The following is a 20,661-nucleotide window of genomic DNA, read 5'->3' on the forward strand; positions in this document are numbered from 1 at the left end:
TCAGATGATACGTGTTGTTCAAAGATGAACTTGTAATAAATATGCATATTAATCTCATTTACGTGGAATATGTTTTAGCGTATGTGTTCCTCATACTGAATTTGAGTTGATAAAACGTAAGTGGTAATTTTTAAGTGTTACACTGAGAAAAATACATTTATATATTGAAATAACAAAAAATGCAACATTTTATTGATTTTTTTTGTAAAATCTAATATGGCCGCCATGATCACGTGATCTTCAAGGCGTGTCACATGACCTTTTGTGCATTTTTATGATGCTCTGTCATATTGCAATACTCACCGAAAAATTGTCCCGAATACTCAAACAATTACAAAGATATAGCACATGCATGTAAATGAATATTATAAGGCCATATACCCATAGAAAACTACGCACAGAAATGCACGTATAAAATTAATTACGCTGTGAAAGTGTTGTTTAATCCTCGTCAGAGATAGTTACTCTGGCAGTAGACCATATACACGTCTAGTCTTAACTATCAGTAGTCTGTCTGCCACTCCGCGTCAGTGCTCAATTGAACTGCTGTCAGAATATACAATGTCTGTCTTTGTTCTTGTGTTTTGTTTAGTGATTATCTTAATGAGGTCTGCAAATGTTGCGTAACATCTCCTTGCTCGTTGTTCTGTCGCTTTAAAATGAGACAGGTCAAAGGTACAATTGTTTTACACAACTTTATAACAGTAAAAAAGTATGCAGTAATTCATGTCATACTGTATTATTTCATGCGTCCAGTAGTGTCTAATAAATGTCAATACATGTCGAGTCATCAGCAGTCAATTTCAATGCTTGATAGCTAAGTTTGTTATTTTGTCAAACTCAAAATCTGTACACGTCATTCGTAGCTATCTGTCGGATCAGTATCTGCAGCAGATTTCATCACATTTGGTCCAGTTATTTCGGAGTTATATGACTAATTACAAAACTTCATAAAATATGCAAATGAGCTATTTGCTAACGTGACACGGCCAAATGCTTGTCAGTACAATTAGATATTTATCAGATCAATATCTGTACAAGATTTCACTGACTTGATTGCCGTAATTTGAGAGTTATATACCTAATTACGAAGTTCATTAAATATGCAAATGAACCCTTAATTAATTTCACACTACTAAATGCTTTACACCACAGTTAGATATCAATCGGATCAGTATCTGCAGCAGATTTCATCACATTTGGTGAAGTTATATCGGAGTTATATGACTAATTCATAAATATGCAAATGAGCTATTTATTAACTTGACACTGCCCAATGCTTCTAAGTATAATTTGATATATACCAGATCAAATTTGTTGCAAGTATCATCAAGTTTGGTGCAGGAATTTCAGAGTTATCTCACTGATAACAAAAGTTCATTAAATATGCAAATATGAAGATAATTGACATGACGCTCACAGTATCATCATAATGTTTTTAGATTGTCATCTGTGAAAAATTTCATTACATTTTGTGCAGTTTTCTTGATATATGTCTACACCGTCATTACCGTCTCCATAGGGAAACCATTGTAAGGAAAAAAATGATATTGCATAACTTCATTAATATGCAAGCCACACGAACCAAATCTAATCAGTTCTTGCAAGTAGCATATGGTACATGTATACTAAATCTGACCTGAATCCGTTCAGGCGTTTTTGAGTTATCGTGTAAACATACTTCTTGCTCGTTGTTTTGTCGCTTTAAAATAGCCAGGCCAAAGGTACAATTGCTTTACACAACTTCATAACAGTCAAGTATGCAGTAATTCATGTCATACAGTATTATTTCATGCGTCCAGTAGTGTCTAATAAATGTCAATACATGTCGAGTCATCAGCAGTCAATTTCAATGCTTGATAGCTAAGTTTGTAATTTTGTCAAACTCAAAATCTGTACACATCATTCCTTCCATTCAGAGGTCACATAAGCACGTCAAGTTGAGTAAATGCTAAATTTTCAAGTCTATTTACGGGATATCCAACATTCTGTGAAGCGTACTATTATTAATGTACCTGTTGTAAAACACGTGATCACAGTCAGTTCATATCTGGTGCTTTATTACGTTGTTTACCATCGAATTGCAAATGTAGTTCGGGGACACTACAAAACCGATGACGTTTATCGTGCATATCTCGACATTTACCATGAAATATCATGGCTGATATTTTACGATAAACGTCACAAGGATGAAGCTATAATGGGATGGGTATATAATAAATATGAGAATTTTGCTGTCTTTGCTTATTATGTAAAAGATCGTTGAATTCAAGATTCACGATTCGAGATTCACGATTCTTAATTCATGTTCTGCAGTTTAGGCTAGAAATAGATCCATTTCCACTTCCATTGACTTTATAGATTCATGTGCACTGATAAATCGTCATTAAGGCTTCAACGGTGCCTTCTAAGTTGTATACGCATAAAGTAGTACCCTGCGATAGGACTCATATCGCAGGGTGCTACTTCTGATTGTTGACAAATTCTACATATAGGGGTACTGGAAAGAAATTTTAGGGAGGGAGGACCGATGTTTTTCAAAATAACGGCGACTTCTATATGCATGAAGTGGTTACCGGCGATACTTGTGTTTACGAATTCTTCCTGTAGGGGCCTAGATAATTACAGTAAGGGACTGGAAACAAATTACGGGGAGGGAGGACGATGTTTTCATATAAGTGCCACTTTAGAAGTGCTTGCAAGAAGAAAGTGACCCTCCAAGCAACAAACAGTGATCCTCTCCCAATGTGTCACAATCCATATCAATAATATTAAGACCCTTTCTCTTGCGACAAACGCAGATTTTAACTTTAAAACTGACCTCATTCGCATCAAAATTAAGTAGCAAATTTCCTACAAATGCCGGGTTCCTATGGGCCAAATTCCAAGGTCACGGGTGCTGTAAGGAGAAGATTTTTGAAGGATTGTTATTCCGAATTTTCTATACACTTTCACCCGCCCTACACCTCTGCAGCTAAGGTATGGCTTTATCTAATCCTATATAAGAGTTAACAGTGTCAATTGAAGAATGACTGGCATGGAACCAAATTGCACACCCACGTTATTGGATTGTCCCTGACCTTTGACCCTTACATCATCATGTACATTATTAATTATGTACATATCTAATCCTAGGTAAGCCAATAGAGCCAGAGGTGTGATTTTTGGTGGAGAGGAACAAACATTAGAGAAACGTTTTTTGACAAAATGTCACTTTACCAGAGTGACCTTTGACCTCGTCTTATTACTAGGTCTATATATCAGTCACAGTTTCAACTGCACATGATATATTCGGGAGGGTCACTTTTTTCCTTAAAAAAATTCTTGAAGGGTAACTGTTTTATGCACCGCGGCATCATTTTGAAAAACATCGGCCCTCCCTCCCAATAATTCCTATCCTTACTGTAATAACCTCGAGGCCCTAATGTGTAGAATTTGTAAACACACACATTGCAGGCCACCAATTTTTGCATATAGAAGGCGCCGTTGAAATCCTAATGGTGATTTATCAGTGTACATGGATCGATAAAGTCAAAGTGAGTGAAACTGCACAACATGAATCGTGAATCGTGAATTGTGAATCTTGCATTAGGCGTACCCGTTCATTTGTTACCTTTAGCCTATGAGCGGAAGTTGTAAATATGACCATAAAATGATAATGATTTTTACGTAGCGACGAGACAAGGTTTACTTCTGTATGATATCCACATGAACGTGGGTGACATAATGATTTGTGTTTGCCTTTTTTACGCGAATTTTTAAACTGAATCTCGTGTGACCAAGACTCACAGACTTCTAGCACCATTCTAGTTATGTACTTTGCCAGAGACGAGTAATACCGTGGCGACATATCACTGACTCCAATCTCATGCCTTTGGACAAAATATCGTCACTATACTAAAACATACAATGTAGCTCTCATACAAAATCCATTAACAATTTAGCCAAGTTCCAAACCCGTCCAACTTGTACAACATTCCTCCTGAATGGGCGATTTGACGAAGTCTTACAGTGTTAGTTTAACTGGTCACACTGACCTCCGATAAACAGCCATATTTTATGACCGGTGACCTTTAATAAGTTCAGATACTGTTGTCAATCAAAAGGTGTTCAGATAACGTTATGGTAGTTAGTCGTGCTTGTTTGTCACATAATTCGGGTAATTCTGGACAAAATCGAACACCATGCTGGTACAACCGAACTGCTAAGATTTTTCTTCTATAGTCCTGGCCTTATTTTAATTTTCAAGCAACGAGATCCCGTCATAGGACGCATGCCTCTGTGGCTGAGGATAAAATCATTATAAAGATGCGCGACATAACTAGTGAATAGTAACATTATTAAACCATTTCGTTGTAATGAGACTTGTTGTCTTCTACCTACCTCTTTTCTTTAACTACTTTATTTTGACTTGTAATTACTTGTATTCACTTGTTTCACCAGCTCCGCCAGTTTCTGTTTTCATCATACGTTCAGTTCTTCCTCTCAATCGCCGATGAGGGCACCAGGCTGGCCCTTTTGGAAAGACGCTGAGTAATCACCAGCACGACACGGTACGCCTGTTAGATGACCCAATTAATCACTGGTACTAATCACTGGTACTTCATGCAACATGACAGCTTGTTAAATGTCAATAAAACAGCGCATGTGATAGCCTTGTGGTCAGCTTATAAATGACTCTGTCCATTTTCGTACTTAGCTACTGTATCTCTAAAAGCCTAATTCAAGATTCAAGATTCAAGATTCAGATTTTGCAGTTCAAGCTAGAAACAGGTGAATTTTCACTCAAATTTACTTTATCGATTTATGTACACTGATAAATTACCTTGAGGACTTTAACGGCGCCTTCTATATGCATGAAGTGGTGGCCTGCGATACGTATGTTTACAAATTCTACATGGAAGGGGCCCAAGGTCATTACAATAAGGGACTGGATAGAAATTACAGAAAGGGAGGGCCAGTGTTTTCCAAACTGGCGCGGTGCGCCAAATAGTGATCCTTCAAGAGTGTTTAAAGAAAAAAAAGCGACACTCCCCAATGTTCATGCGCAACTGAAACTGGTTACTGATTTATGGGCCCAGTAGTAAATTCGAGGCCAAATGTCGCTCTGGTCATGTGAAATTTTGTCAAAAAACTTCTCAAATAATTATCCCCGTTAATTAAAAATCATACTGTAGCTCTATTGGTAGGACTAGAATTAGATGAGTGCATAACTAATGAGGTACAGGATGTAGTTAGGGTCAAAGTTCAGGGGCAACCTCAAAATGTTGGTGAGCAATTTGGTTCCATACCGGTCATTCTCCAATAGACACTAACCGTCTTGGATTCTTACATAGGAAAAGATAAAGCCAGACTTTAGCTGCAGAGGTGAAGGGCAGTTCAAAGGTCATAGAAAATTCTGAAAAATGCTTTAAAAGTCTTCTTCTCATAATTGACAGGGTCTGTGACCTTGAAACTTAGCACTTGGGTACCTGGCCCTATGGTCTACAAAATATTTGTAAAGATATTTGATAGTTAATTTTTAATTCTAAAGTTTAGATCAGAGATGGCCACTAGAGAAAAGGTCTAAATATTATTGATGAGGATTGTGACATATAGGGGAGTGTCACTGTTTGTTGCTCATGAAAGTTGGGAAGAGTCACTTTTTACTTGCAAACGCTTTTGAACGACCACTATTTTGAAACATTTTTGTTCAGTGCCTTACTGTAATAACCCAGGCCCCTGCGTGAAGAATTCGTGAACTCACTCTCGCAGGCCACCACTTCATGCATAGCGAAGGCGCCGTTGAAGTCCCAGCGGTGATATATCAGTGTACATAATCAAAAAGTAAATTTGTTGGAAAATGCATCTTTTCCTAGCTTAAACTGCAGCACGTGAATGGTGAATCGTGAATCTTGAACGTGCATCTTGAATTAGGCTTAACCCTCTAAAAGCAGGGACGAATTGCAACTTAAAAGATTCCCTATCAAATTTCCCTGAGTGTTTTAGTTTCTCCAGTTCAAGAAAACATCAAGTATTCTAACAGTTAACCCCTAAACTACCTGATCTTTTCCTGTGAGATCCTATTTATTGTACTTTTAATGCGGCAAGTTTTGTAACATATTTACGATCAAAGTGCATTGCCCCAACGTCGACAGTGAGGTCAATTTTTGCCAGGAGATCTTCATTCAGGGTGAAAATCTAGTCATATTGAAATAATACTCTCTGGAATGTCACCTCATTCAACAAACTATATCTCTGTCTAGAGAGGGGATCAGTCCAGCTCGCATTATTCTTACGTCATTTTCGCTCCTTGGTCTATACCGTAGGACAGATCGTAAGTCTGTTCTCACTTATACGGCCAATCAAACACACAATATAGCCCAGGTAACCGCTCTTTGCTTTCGGCAACATGCCCTGCAACACGATTGAAACTTATTTTCGATAATTGGATAGTGTAGTAATGTTGGTTTAATCTGCAAATGTCAGCTCATCTGCTTTTCGTTTTTGCAATACACTTGTTTTTATGAGTAATATGTAATATTGCAACTAAAGCTATAGGGCATCTAACATTTCGAGAAATTAAAAAATAGAAGATCCAATTATCCCAAATTAGTTCGAATCGTGTTCTGCATGTTTTACTCCGCGTAAGTGGAAGTAACTCTCTGTTGAATGTATTTGTTTGCCTACTGTGGACTTTGTATGCCTATATGATTCCGAGACAGACACAGAAGTCAAGCTGAAACTGTATTGCCGATATCTATATGAACGGTACATTTTCTGTGACATTCTCTTTGGCTAAGGTACCAGCAATTGTTCTTCAAAGTTAATTTTTATGCGCGATTCACATTAAATGTATATTTAACTCTTTCATTTTTTAAATGAACTCTCATTTGCAACCCTAGGCAGGGTCAGTTTTGTCTTTATACAAGCAGAATTTTTTACTGTATCAAGGAGGCTTAATCAACAGTACAGTGGCCACAGGTGTAAAACGCCGATCGCATTTTACCGTTTATGTGTGTTTTATTTACACTAAAAATGCTATTTATAAAAACCACAGAATAAGTTTTCTTTTTGTGGAAATTAAAGGGACATTAGATGTAACTTTTGACAAATTTTTCACTACTCTGTTTCAATGTATCAACTACAGAATTTTACTGTAATCCAATCATCATGACCAATGCCCGGTGTCCTGCTTGCAAACACGACCTGTATATGTGAAATGACCATTGTTATTGTTGATAAATGTATTCTAGTCCGGACCTAAATACAAAATTTAAACAATAACAATGCAGATTATACTAATGTTGCGTATATTTATGAGCTAAATATTCGGAATTTCTCAATGGTTCAGGGATTCAAACCAGAAACTGCAGATGATACACAGAACAAACAAAATCAAAAAATGACCAAAGTTAACGTTACAGCTAATGGATCTTTCAATTAGCTCTTCATTTCATCTGATGAACGTCATATCTGCAATTGTCACCCAAGCATCAATGTTGCTTGATGCAAAAGGCAGTTGTAAATTTACTGTTTGCTGATCGGATTGAATAAAACATTTCGTCCCCTTGCATTGAGACTATGTGGTATCTAAGATCACAAAACGAAAATCCACCCACCACTACAAATTGTCTGTCCAGCTCCAGGTTTTTAGGCCACTAAAGTTAGACATGAAGGGAACCGTGAAATATTTAGCAAATACAAAATATCGGTAGGAGCAAACAAGGCTTAACTTATGCACATTTACGTCAGCGATAAAAATTAACACGTCCAACAGTTTACTGAACTGTACTCTAGGTAAGCTTGAAGGTGACTTTTTGTAAGAAGTAGACTCTCCGTTACCTCTCCTTTCTGTAAGACTATGATTTCAGGTAGAATGCGCCTCGCATGCGGATTTTTAGACTCTCAAGTGTAATACACTTTTCTGATCTAGCACTTCTTTTGGCTTATTTGAATGCTCATCGAATAAACACAATTTTCACGCTTTTTGTTAAATGGAAAAGTTTGTTTCCCCCTAGAGTTAGCTCAGGCCTAGCGACCATTTCGCATTTCAACTTATATCGTTTAAGTTAAAGGCAATTTATTTCTGTACGACTAAATCTCCCACGGTGACCTTCGAGTTTTATTTACTGTTTTTGAAAGAGAACGTTTAAAGTTTGAGAAAGATATTAAAGTCTTTCACTTCAAAGAGTGTAGTGCATGTGGATTTCTAACGAATAACGTTGTTATGGCAACTATCGACGCACAAAATTCATTTGTGACAACAAACATTGCAATTTTGTACAGTTACAATCAAAGCTGACTTTTCGTCCTCTACATACAAAAATAAACACTTCCATTGCTAGCTTTCGTTGTAAATACATTACAATGGCGGCGAAACCAAGCCTAAAGTTCCCTGATACTTAATTTAGCCGCTGAGTTAAATACGACGTCCTTTTCAAGACAGCGCGCAATCTTGCAAATTAGGACAGTGAAAACTAGTGAATAATTCACTGATATTTCCTTTGATTAAATGTCACCCGTTTTTGCATTTGTACTGGGAAAATCCCTTTAACGTAACCTTATGTTTTTCAACAATGTCATTTTCATCACTCTGTTTTAATCTTTCGATCAGTTTTTTCTCTGCCACTATCGAATGGCCCAGTAGTTCCAATTTGCGTCCGTTTGGGCAAGCCTTATAATAATAGCAATATCTATCTTCATTTTTCGACACAAACCCGTAAACATCAACAGTCTGACACATGTTCAGCATCAAAATGACACCTGCAAGGACAAAAAGAGAGGAAGTAAATAAATACGTGGTCAAAACATAGACAATATAATAGCGTACAGAAAATAAAGTGACTTTATCAACCATTCCTTTATGTAGTAGATAATAGCTTTTTAAGTTTAAGTGCATCGACACTGGATTTCAACCAACAGTCTACAAATCAATGCCTATTAACCTATTTTTTCCTGCAACTGTTTTCGAAATCCTTAGGCAAATTCCCCTCGTAAAATATGAAATTACTTAATCCTGCATAGTTTTTGTATGGACCTTGTGTTACAAAAAGTCGTCATTATAATCAGCAATTGGTTATAGTATTTTGTGCGATTACTATTTCATTTTCATGATAAGCACCGTAACCTTTGAGATATTACTGTTAGCAGTTTTGTCTCCTCAACTCCAAAATACCAGTCGCTTAGTTCATTGTCTATCTCAATAGATTAAATATTGTAGACCAAAATATCAAACGTTTGTTTTGAGTTTGGTAACTAGTTCGCTGGTAGTGGAAGTAACAGCACTAACAAGTTTCTCTCTCTCTCTCTCTCTCTCTCTCTCTCTCTCTCTCTCTCTCTCTCTCTCTCTCCTCTCTCTCTCTCTCTCTCTCTCTCTCTCTCTCTCTTGTACACACATATGTAAAAACTTACCTATTGAACCTGATGAAAGGGGAAATGTTTTCATCTCATCAGCTGTAAACTCTTGCACAATATCCCAGAGCTTCCACATGGCGTCCAGTCGTAACAGATGAACAGGCATCGATGGATATTTGTAATACCACTTGACGAAATGACAAAAGATCGATTTTCCCTCTCTGTACCACTGACAATTAATGCAATAAGAAAACTAGCAATTGCAAAAATATATTCATGGTCATAACTATATTGACATTAGCCTTTGTATCTTTCCCTTGCATAAATGAAGAATAACATGACGGACCAGCATTACGAGCATTTAGAAATCGACTTTCTAGGCTCTTGTTTTCTTTCAGCTTTACACTGTTATTGTTGTACCGAATATTTTAACAATAATGATACAAACGACTGCCCTTGCGAAGATAATAGCTACTCCTTCATATCCACCACATATAAACATATTGGGGTCTTATTTTCACTTCATACGTATGCCTTATGTAAAGAAAGACAGAGTGAGAAAGAGGGACATGCACAGACAGACACACGTACATGATGTACGAGACAGACAGATGTACGAGACATATACATTCATACATGCATGCATGCATGCATGCATGCATGCAAACATACATACATACATACAGACAGACAGACAGACAGACAGACACACATACATACATACATACATACATACATACATGCATGCATGCATGCATGCATGCATGCATACATACATACATACATACATACATACTACATACATACATACATACATACATACATACATACATACATACATACATACATACATACATACATACATACATACATACATACATACATACATACATACATACATACATACATACATACATACATACATACATACATACATACATACATACATACATACATACATACATACATACATACATACATACATACATACAACATACATAAGAGATTGTTAATGAGTGGAAGACGGGGGAACTGGGGATAAATAAGGCGACTGAGATTGACTGCGGGACAGACCATTATACAAGGAAGCATCTTATAGGTTAAGATGTCGAAAGATAGGCATGACAAGTATACCAGCCCTTCATGCCATACCTTGTACACGTTCGCATTGTACGGTCCTTCTCTCCATGAGATTATCGGCATATACTTGCCCGATATACCCAGCTCTTCAGCGAGATTCAGTCCAAATACCACTCTGTGGTTGGCGACCCGCAGTGTAGTCTTGTTGCCCACATCCTTCTCGTACCCTCTAATCGGTGCACTGTTAAAACGGAGCACTGCTTGTGTGTGAATCTGCGATAGGAATGGAAAGACGTCCTTGACAACTACACACATATCGAAATATGTGTCTATGTGTCTATAGGAGTGACAACGACGCCATATGCAGTAAAAATAATTGTCGTCGATTTAGTTCATTGGGCATTGGTAGACAAGCAAATATGGTGAAATCATAGCAAAATTATGTTATTGACATTCTCAATTGATTATTAACTTCCGAATCAAATTTTATGCAGAAAATGACATCAGAAATTTTGTGATTTCTCGATACTCAATCCCTAAGGTCGCTTGAGTAGATATAATTCTACAAGCGTAGCACTGTAAATGCACAAAATGTAAATACTGCATTCTGTTCATAAATGCCCGCAGAAGTTACCTGTCTCTTCTAAATGTAAGCACATAATGCTTTCAGGTCATACAGAATAGAATAGAACTTATGAAGTAATTAATTAAATCCATAAAATCTAAAATCAGAGCTTTCATAACAAATACAACTATACACTGTAGCTTGAAACTGTAGCTTGAAGGACCATCACTCCCATAATGTAAATCATTTGCAGTTGGTTTCAATGCATTGTAGACTGTTTTTATCCGACCAACTACTCAGAAACACTATTCCTAAGTATTGCAGACACAAATACTTTTAAATTTCTGCATTTTGTCAGCGAAATTATATATTTGAAAATTTGATATCAATCTTCTTCGGTGATAAGTCCCGTAGGAAGAAAGAGATAGCAGTTAAATTTCATCCTACCGATTTCGTCCCCAAGTTTCGTTCCGCTCAGTTTTGCGCTACTTGTTACGACTGCACACGTCTTGTATTGTGGCTGTGCGGTATTCCCAGGGATAATTGGTTTCTCTGGAAAAATTCTGTCGATTCCAAGTTCATGAAAGGGAGAGTCACCTTGCCTGAAAAATGATATCTGTCCTGCTTGCTTGAACTTGCAAACGATTTCCTCGTTCGAAGCATCGGTCCTGCCCAGAAGTCGATGTTTGAATTTTGGCGGTCTTTCTGTCGACTTGTCAAACGACAGCTCGCTACCCCGCAGCATGGTTTTGAGCTTCTCGTCTCCAGTTCGTACGAGACGTACATGGCTTTTCAGAGGAAAAACAACATTTTGACTAAAGCTAAGGTTTTTCGGTTTGACAAGAAGAGCTAAATCCTCGAAGTCTGCTGCGGGCAGGGCAATGTATTCGGAAGAATCGCTGTCCGGGTACCAGAACACAGTTGACCGGTTCCAAACAACCACCTCGATAGTACAACAATCGACAGAAGGGCTTGGACGCCAAAGGAGCATTGTGGAAAGGGACAGCAATGACAGAACTACTAAAAACAGGTACTTTCGAAGGTTACGACTGCATGGTCTTTTTGAGGTCATAGTTTAATTTACCGATAGAATCCAGCAACAATAAATGAGGCAGCATTAAATCAGTCTCGGAAATCTGTGAAGGGAAGAAGAGAAGCCAATGTTATTATTACCAGCAACAGCACTAGAAATTGTGACTATCATATTCGATACATTGATTGATTCCCTCTCAAAGCCTTTGGAGAGAAAAAAGAGGCAGGATTTAATTATATCTATTAAGGGGATTCAAAATAATGCAAATAAAACACACATGTGTCACTGGCGAGGTAAAAAGAACGTATACACGTATTTTTTTTCGGTTGTTGCAATGTTGTACGTAAAATGATCGACTGTTAGTCTTATATAATTTTTAAAGGAAAGTGGAAGGACAATTATTGCATAATACACAGTCTACTTGCATCGTAGCTCGCTCATACCATCAGTATCTGGTGCATTACAGTGCAATACATTATGCCATAAATCATTATACCATAAACCTATGTTAATGAGCACCCGTAACCCGGAATTCTTTTGTTTGTAAACATTTAGTATCTTATAAGTAAACCGATCGTTTGCAAGCTGTAGTCCATATCTCTCATCACGGAATAATTCAAAGACGCCAGCCATAACAAGGTTCGATGATATATGCACATCTGCGCTATTGTTAGAAATATTATGTCAAAGCTGTCCTGATTGTAAACAATTGTAAATCCTCCGATGTTAAAGGTTCACACCTTGTAGGTTGCTTCCTCTGTCAATCACATTCGCCTATAACTGACCAAAGATGAAGATGACAAATTCAAGAATAATTGGCTATGTAATTTATGTTTCTTGAAGTCAAGAGGGAAGATTTTAAAAAAATAAGCCACTTTACTAAAAATAATAGTTTTTTTCCAAGAATCACAATGTACTTGGCTGCATATCAAAAGCTGTACCTTGATTACGATAAGCCCCTTAAGATATAATAGAATTTCTTGAGAATGATGATGATGAAGATGATAATGATGATGTTGATGATGATGATGATTATGATAATGATGATAATGATGCTGCTGCTGCTGCTGCTGATGATGATAATGATGATCATGATGATGATGGCTGTAGTGGTGGAGGTGGTATCGTGAGAATGGTAAAATTCAAGTTTGCTCCAATCCAACGGCTTTGAACAAAATAGGGTCATTGCACCCGATAAAGCACTTTATGTAACAAAAATCAAAATGCCCAATATTTACGAGAGCTTACGGTGGAGCTGCATGTTGACAACACAGTTATTTTCAAAGCAATATTTCTCATCAAAGATGACAAGGAAACCCGATCATATATTTTCAAAACGCAGAGACTCTATAGTTCATAATGGTTGCAGTATTTTACTCGAAGGATAAAGTGGGTGTATATATTGGGTAAAAACCTCAATTTGGGTATTAATGATAAAAATTAATTTAAGTCAGAAACTTGACGATATTTTCTGGAATATAATATTTCTCTTGAAAGAAGATAATGTGTAGAAAAAAACGACTATTTTATTCTGCGTCATCTTTCTAACATGGCAAGGGCTGGAAGACAGACACTCAAAAAAGTGATTAAAATCATGATAAGCACAATTAAAAATGCCTCTTATTCAAAATTTAAGAATTTTATTGCCTAACAAAATACTCGTTTTTATATAGCATTTAAAGAATATAATATGAACATTTCAGAAAATTTGACCCAGCAAGAGTGGAGTTATTTTTTTGGAAATTCTGAAATTAAGAGCAGAAAAGAAGCCCGGAATTGGGTGATTTACATACACTTGCATAAATTAACACTTTTTTATCACTCAACTTACGACTGCTTGACAAGCTAAAAGGTGAACCCAACCAATATTTTAATCTTTGGCTTACAAATTATTTAAAATTGAAAGAATATTTGCTAAAAAGTGATTTTTGAACAAAATATGCCGTGTTGGTTGCAGCGCCCCCTTAAATCAAGCTCAGATGTATAACATATCCACCTGAATGAACGATTAGACAAACTGTTATTGTATTTGTATAATTGGCAGCACTGAGCCCCGACAAACAGCCATATTTTATGAACGATGACCTTTCAACAAGGTCATCTACATCGATCAGAATATGTTCAGATAATGTCAAAGTGGTTAGACATGCTTGAGTGTCATAACGAAGGCGTATGTGCCCGTATCAAATATCGAATACCATGGTGATACAACTAAGATTCTTTTCTTAAATCCTGGCCTTATTTTAATTTTCAAACAATGAGACCTCGATCAAGCGAAAGAATCATTCGATGCATGCCTCTGCGGCTGCACTGTCGATGGAATCAATTGTGCAGCCTTACACGTTTTTCACTCTGCACGACACAGTACGCCGTCGTAAGATGTCTTCTCGCTCACGCCAATAGGTCAACGATCATTCATTATGCAAAACTAGTCATGTTCAAATAATACTCGCCAGCTATCCAACATCTAGTCAACATATTTTTTCACTGTCTATATAGCCCAGGTAACCGCTCTTTGCAATTGTGGCAACATACCCTGCATGTTTTATTCCGCATACATATTTAGCTGTCGCGTATGTTGAAATATCTCTCCGTTGAGTGTATTTGTTTGCATACTGTGGACTTTGTATGCCTTTACGGTACCGAGACAGATAGAGCACTCAGGCTAAAACTGTATTGCCAATATCTACGTGAAGAGGTGTTACGATGGGACATTACCTTTGAGGAATTTGACAAAACTGAAGATGAAGGCAAAACAAACCTTTACACAGTTTACACTTCCAAATTTTCCAATTACCAATAAGTAACACAGATAACGGGTAGCAATTACAATTTGCGCATCCATGTTCATGTCAATGTGTATATTGCCGTGAAATACTAGACACCTAAATTTTAGCTATGACTTTGAATGGACAAGAAAACCCTTCTTTGTATATCTGGCTTGAGGCCATCAGCGATAAAAGACTACGTACACAGACTTCCATAAGGCTATAGATGACAATCTTCCTGGTCCAGGAAGTACTATATTTGATTTGAATCATAGACTTGAGGCTGATACAACACCTTGTTAATTTTGGTATTTGTTGCGAACGCAAAAATTCTAAATCATATATATGATAGTATTGAACATCTCACAGTGGTTTAAAAGATCCAATTAGAGACGCAAGTTGATACGCGGAATCCCCTTTAAAAGTATGGTAATATATGGCACAACGATCAAAGAGTGTTCAATCTGTTTGGTTACTTTTATTTAACAGTATATTTCCGTTATGTTACAGTGTTTTGTATGCTGGAGTAGATCTGAACCCAATTAAATGATCCTTGTTAATAAAAAGGTGTAAGACCGGAGACGCATTGTAAGCATGGAAGAAGGAAAATTCTTCTTTCACTGGAACAATTTTCTGCTTACATTTCTTCATTACAATTTGCTAAATCGAAACAAATAGTTATGGAAAGCAAATTTTGAAAAATCTCGCTTCATTGATAATTCGTACTTTGTCACAACCTATAGGGTATGAAGCTTTGGATATGAGTGCATCTACAATTATGCACATTATTCGTATTACCTAGTGATGCAACAAACTCAGTGATTCAACATGATGTGTGAACTCTACTTGTGTACCATTTACGCTACATGTAAACCAGACTGATTTCTTATGAATGTAAAGAGATAAAATAAATAGGTGTATTTCTTGTTAATTTTTACTCAACTTAACTTGTAATAACAGGCCTATCAAACGAACAGTGTGTTCAAAATGCTACCTAAAATAATACGTATTACGCTTAGTTTATGCAGTGAAAATATTTGTTTGAGGGAGATTACTTTTCCAGAACCCTTGATATGTCAAACATAAAATGCACCATATTCCATCCAAACACACACCAGTTTGATGGATCTCTGTAAGATTATCTTTCTTAACAAAGGGAACCAAACTTTGAATATTGGTGAATCAAAAGGCGTGTAATATATTTATCTTATTTATCTATATTTATCATTTATATGTAATCTAAGGTGTAAACTCCACATTAGGCTCTATTTAAGCTTAATAGAAATTAGACCAGTTAATTTTAAACTGAGGTGTAAACTCCACATAGGGTCTATTTAAGCTGAGTAGAAATTAGACCGGTTAATTTTAAACTGAACCGCGATATAGATTAGACAGGTGTAAGCTTTATCATTTTATTTCACTGATAATGACGTGACTATCAAACAAAACTTGTACAAACAGAAAATCAAACGCAGCGAATTTAGTTTATCATTAGACACCATTTGAGCGTTTTAATTACCCATGGCCCTATATTTTAGCTTAATAAATACCACTGCCATGATTTATGTAAAAAGGCCCGCAACCACAAAAGGACTATATTTAACATGAACATCCATAGCTTCGCTTACATTGCTTGTCTGTATGCAATCAAACAGAATTTTGACAGCGGACCTAGCAAGTCATTTTTGCCACTTGCTTTTTTTAAGACCGAGGTTCGGCCTTCGGCCTCACAGTGTCAGTCACTTCCCATCCGACGACGATCTACGAAACGTTCCGTGGGCCTGCCGTGTTATATGGTGGAGGCCGTATAACACCGGAAACACACAAGACCTGTACGTACACACGGCTAGGTTACACCCAGCCTGCCACACAGAGATCAGTAAAGGTATCGATACCGTGGACGAAAACGACAATCTCCGCGCTGTGTTAAAAAAAATCGCCGAGCTGTGTTAAAAGCTCCGTGCTGTGTTAAAAAATGTCCATAAGCTTATGTTACTATACCCCAGTTCCATGGAGCAAAGCGCAACCAAGATTTAATATGTGTTTATGTTTATCAGGCCTAGATGCTAAAGTTTCTGAAGTCTCTCGAGTTTTTGCCAATGCGGATGCAGTGGATGGTGACCGCCCGCACCCTAAAGCTCCAACACCGTGATCCATGTTGCAACATCCCTGTTTCCGACACCCCTATATATTCTTAAAGCCCCCACTCAATTATCAGATTTATCTCATATAAATATTAGTTACTTGATAAAATATTCAATGGAAAACAAAAGAATGACAAACTGTAAATGGGCTGTTGACACATTCGCTAATGCGAGAACCAGGGATTGAGAAGGGCGCCTTTAAGGTTAAGGCTTCTGCAGGAGCTAGTTTTTTTGGTTGTTAGGGGCCTATGTCTTATTTACAATGTAATAAATATAAAACATTTTTACATGTAGATGCAAGACTTCAACTGGAGTTCATGCCGAAATCACTTTTTGATTCATTCCTAATGATCTATAGTTTATTATAATACTCTTTCGTAAATATGTTTGACCTTGACAAAGCGATTACATTGTCGTATTTATTTGCCAAATATAGACCACACTGCAATTGATTGTATTATTAGAATCAAAATCATCTCAAGATACTCATGCCATTATTGAAGCTTTCTCATCCAGATGAGTCCAGATGGGAATTATGAAAAAATGAGAAAGCAATACTTTTATCTTTTATCTTATTTTACGGCCAGTTAGAGTTGCATCTGTAAGATACAGACTGAAAAGCCGGTACTAATAAGTATCAAGGAAATATTCGTTCAACGAAGATGTTTTATCGTAGGTATGCCACATTATATTTTTGGTTGGTCGGGAACTATTCTCGAACATGGATTTTTTTTATTGTAAACTCATAGGGGCACGGTCGCTAACCTAACGACTTTTATTGCTTTGTTTGTTATGAAACGTTATGACTTTTCTTCCTTGAAGAAGTATTTTGATTCGTTGCGGTTTCATAACAAACAAAGCAATAAAAAGTCGTTAGGTTTGCGACTGTGCCCCTATGAGTTTACAATAAAAAAATCCATGCTCGAGAATAGTTCCCGACCAACCAAAAATATAATGTGGCATACCTACGATAAAACATCTTCGTACATCTAGATACGCGATGTGCTGAGCTGCGCTTTAAAACTTACGCAAAGCCCGCTTTTCTCTCTCTATGCGAGGGAACAGACCGTACCAACTGCGCCATTGTGAATCGCCATGTGCAATGATTTCTGGGTAGGGTTCAAATGCAGGTCAAATAATGAGTTCAGATAATAAAGGAGGTCAGATAATTGAAAGCAAAGAGAATGTCAAGACTATATTGTAATAATGTCGTAATCATGACCAAATAATCGCATAAGAAAGACCAAATAATGACATGAAAATGACCAAATCACCACATAATGGAATAATATTGATGAAATAAGTTCTAAATCAAGACATCAATGCCGAATAATGGCAAAAGAACCGAAATAACATAATAGTGTCAAGATAATATCAAGATAATATCAAGACAATGTCGTAATCATGACCAAATAATCGCATAAGAAAGACCAAATAATGATATAAAAATGACCAAATCACCAAATAATGGAATAATAATGATGAAATAAGTTCTAAATCAAGACATCAATGCCGAATAATGGCAAAAGAACCGAATTAACATAATAATGTCAAGATAATATCAAGATAATATCAAGACAATGTCGTAATCATGACCAAATAATCGCATAAGAAAGACCAAATAATGACATAAAAATGACCAAATCACCACATAATGGAATAATAATGATGAAATAAGTTCTAAATCAAGACATCAATGCCGAATAATGGCAAAACAGCCGAATTAACATAATAAATTCATAATAATTTCAAGATAAAATTGTAATCATGACCAAATAATCGCATAAGAAAGACCAAATAATGACATAAAAATGACCAAATCACCAAATAATGGCATAATAATGATGAAATAAGTTCCAAATCAAGACATCAATGCTGAATAATGTCAAAACAACCGAATTACCAAATCAGTTCATAATAATGTCAAAATAATATCCATATAATGATCAAATAATTGCAAAATAATGGCCAAATACTGACATAATTATCATTAAATCACCAAACAATGGAATAATAATAATAATGAGATAAGTTTAAATAAAGTTTTCAAGATAATTTTGGCGATGTTCTCACCATATAATTCTTAACCCCTCTCTGATAGCGCTGCTGGTGGACTGAATTGTCCCCAAGGGTCTCTCTTGCGCAGTTAAGCGATGTATTCTTGATCGCGTTTGTGTGCGGTGTGTGAAAGCTAGTATGTGTGTTCCAGTGCTGCAGCAACTCTACAGTGTGTGGAGAGATGGCAGTCAGATAAAGTTGTAACAATTATTGAACCGCTCATTTTAGGCTTAAAATGGAGCCGACCTGTTTCTGACTATGACGTCTTTGCTAGGTGGCTGGGTGTCGTACGTTGTACATTCGAATCCGTTCGAGAATTTTACAATTTTCTACTCTGGCTTGATAGCTCTACTCGTGGACAGAATTGTACCAGAGGCTGTCTATTGCCCAGTTGATGGATGTATTCATTGTTTGTGAGCTATGTCTGATACCGAGTATGCGTGGGCGAGTGCTTCGTGAACTTTACGGTGTGCCTGTGTGTGTGTTGGAGGTGTCGAGTCACAAAAATTGTACCAGCTCAATTTGAACTGCTCCTTTTAAGGGTCGGTATTTAGCCGGTTGGTTATCACCATGGTGTCCTTGATAGGTGACTGGATGCTGCATACGATGAGCTTGAATCCGATCGATAGATTACTGAACTAAAAAGATTTATTCACTCTGTTATGTGACAAATATGCAAATTGTACTGTCTCTGTTTAATATGTGTAAAATTCGCTGAGTAATTATCTTTCGCCTATTAGAAGAAGTTGTAAACGGGACTATGAAATGACAATGATATTGACTTAGTGACGAGAGATACAAAAATGGTCACTTTGCCACAACGTAGCGCTTAGACAACACCCACAAACAAGTTTAGCCGAGCTCAGTGCTGTCCGCCTTGTAAAACGTTTCCTCCCAAATGAACGGTTTGAAAAAATCTTACAATGTTAGTTAAATTGATCGCACTGACATTCGACAAACAGGCCTATTTTATGAACGGTGACCTTTAACAATTTCAAACATCTTAGTCAAACAAAAGGTATTCAGATAAGCTTATGGTGCAGACCTGTTTGTTTGGCCCATGATTCGCGCAATTATTGACAAAATAGATCTACATTGCGAAAGAGGTTTTACTCATATCGAATATCGAACACCATGCTGATGCAATCTCACCGCTAAGATTCTTTTTACTATAGTCCTGGCCTTATTTTAATTTTCAAGCATCGAGTAGGAAGCATGGCTCTGCGACTGTGGATAAATCATTGTAAAGATGTGCGATATGAATAATAAATAGAAATATTCTTCAACCACTTCATCGTGATGAACCTTGTTGTCCTCTACTTACCTCTTTCTTAACTGCTTGTTTCACCAGTTTCTGATTTTCGTGAGACATTCAGCTGTTTCTCTTCATCGCCTATGTGAACACCAGCCATCTTGCAAAGACACTGAGTAATCACCTGAACGACACTGTACGACCCCGTTGAATCACCCTATCAATCATCGGCATCATATGCAACACACGTGACAGTTTGTTAATGCCAATCAAAAGAGGCACCTTTGATATCATGTGCCTAACTCATGACTGCCTAACTGTGTCTGTTTTCTCGCTTACCATACTCCTGTATCTCCAAAAGCACTATTGGATTGCAACTGCCGCTTTTCATTTAATTTTCCCTGGCTGCTCTACTTTTGTACAGT

At 36.9% G+C, this 20,661-nt stretch overlaps 2 protein-coding genes across 3 annotated transcripts in view; one reads left to right on the forward strand and one right to left on the reverse strand.

The window, feature by feature from the left end:
- The window catches only part of LOC139136829 (uncharacterized), a 328,762-nt gene that overhangs the window by 200,318 nt on the left and 107,783 nt on the right, over positions 1-20,661 (forward strand). The window lies entirely within an intron of this gene.
- On the reverse strand, positions 6,983-20,429 carry LOC139136811 (beta-galactoside alpha-2,6-sialyltransferase 2-like). 2 transcript variants are annotated; one of them, XR_011553253.1, is made up of 5 exons: positions 20,309-20,429; positions 11,429-12,117; positions 10,489-10,689; positions 9,394-9,565; positions 6,983-8,745 (listed from the first exon to the last, which is right to left on the reverse strand). XR_011553253.1 is itself a non-coding variant. In XM_070704650.1 (4 exons), the coding sequence occupies exons 2-4, from the start codon at positions 10,729-10,731 to the stop codon at positions 8,498-8,500; spliced, it is 663 nt and encodes a 220-aa protein (XP_070560751.1). In that variant the 5' UTR covers positions 10,732-12,117; positions 20,309-20,429; the 3' UTR covers positions 6,983-8,497. The 2 variants fall into 2 exon arrangements, 1 of the variants encoding a protein (XP_070560751.1); XM_070704650.1 differs by having other exon boundaries at positions 10,489-12,117.

This window comes from Ptychodera flava, chromosome 7 (genome assembly GCF_041260155.1).
Source record: "Ptychodera flava strain L36383 chromosome 7, AS_Pfla_20210202, whole genome shotgun sequence".
NCBI classification, from domain to species: Eukaryota; Metazoa; Hemichordata; class Enteropneusta; family Ptychoderidae; genus Ptychodera; species Ptychodera flava.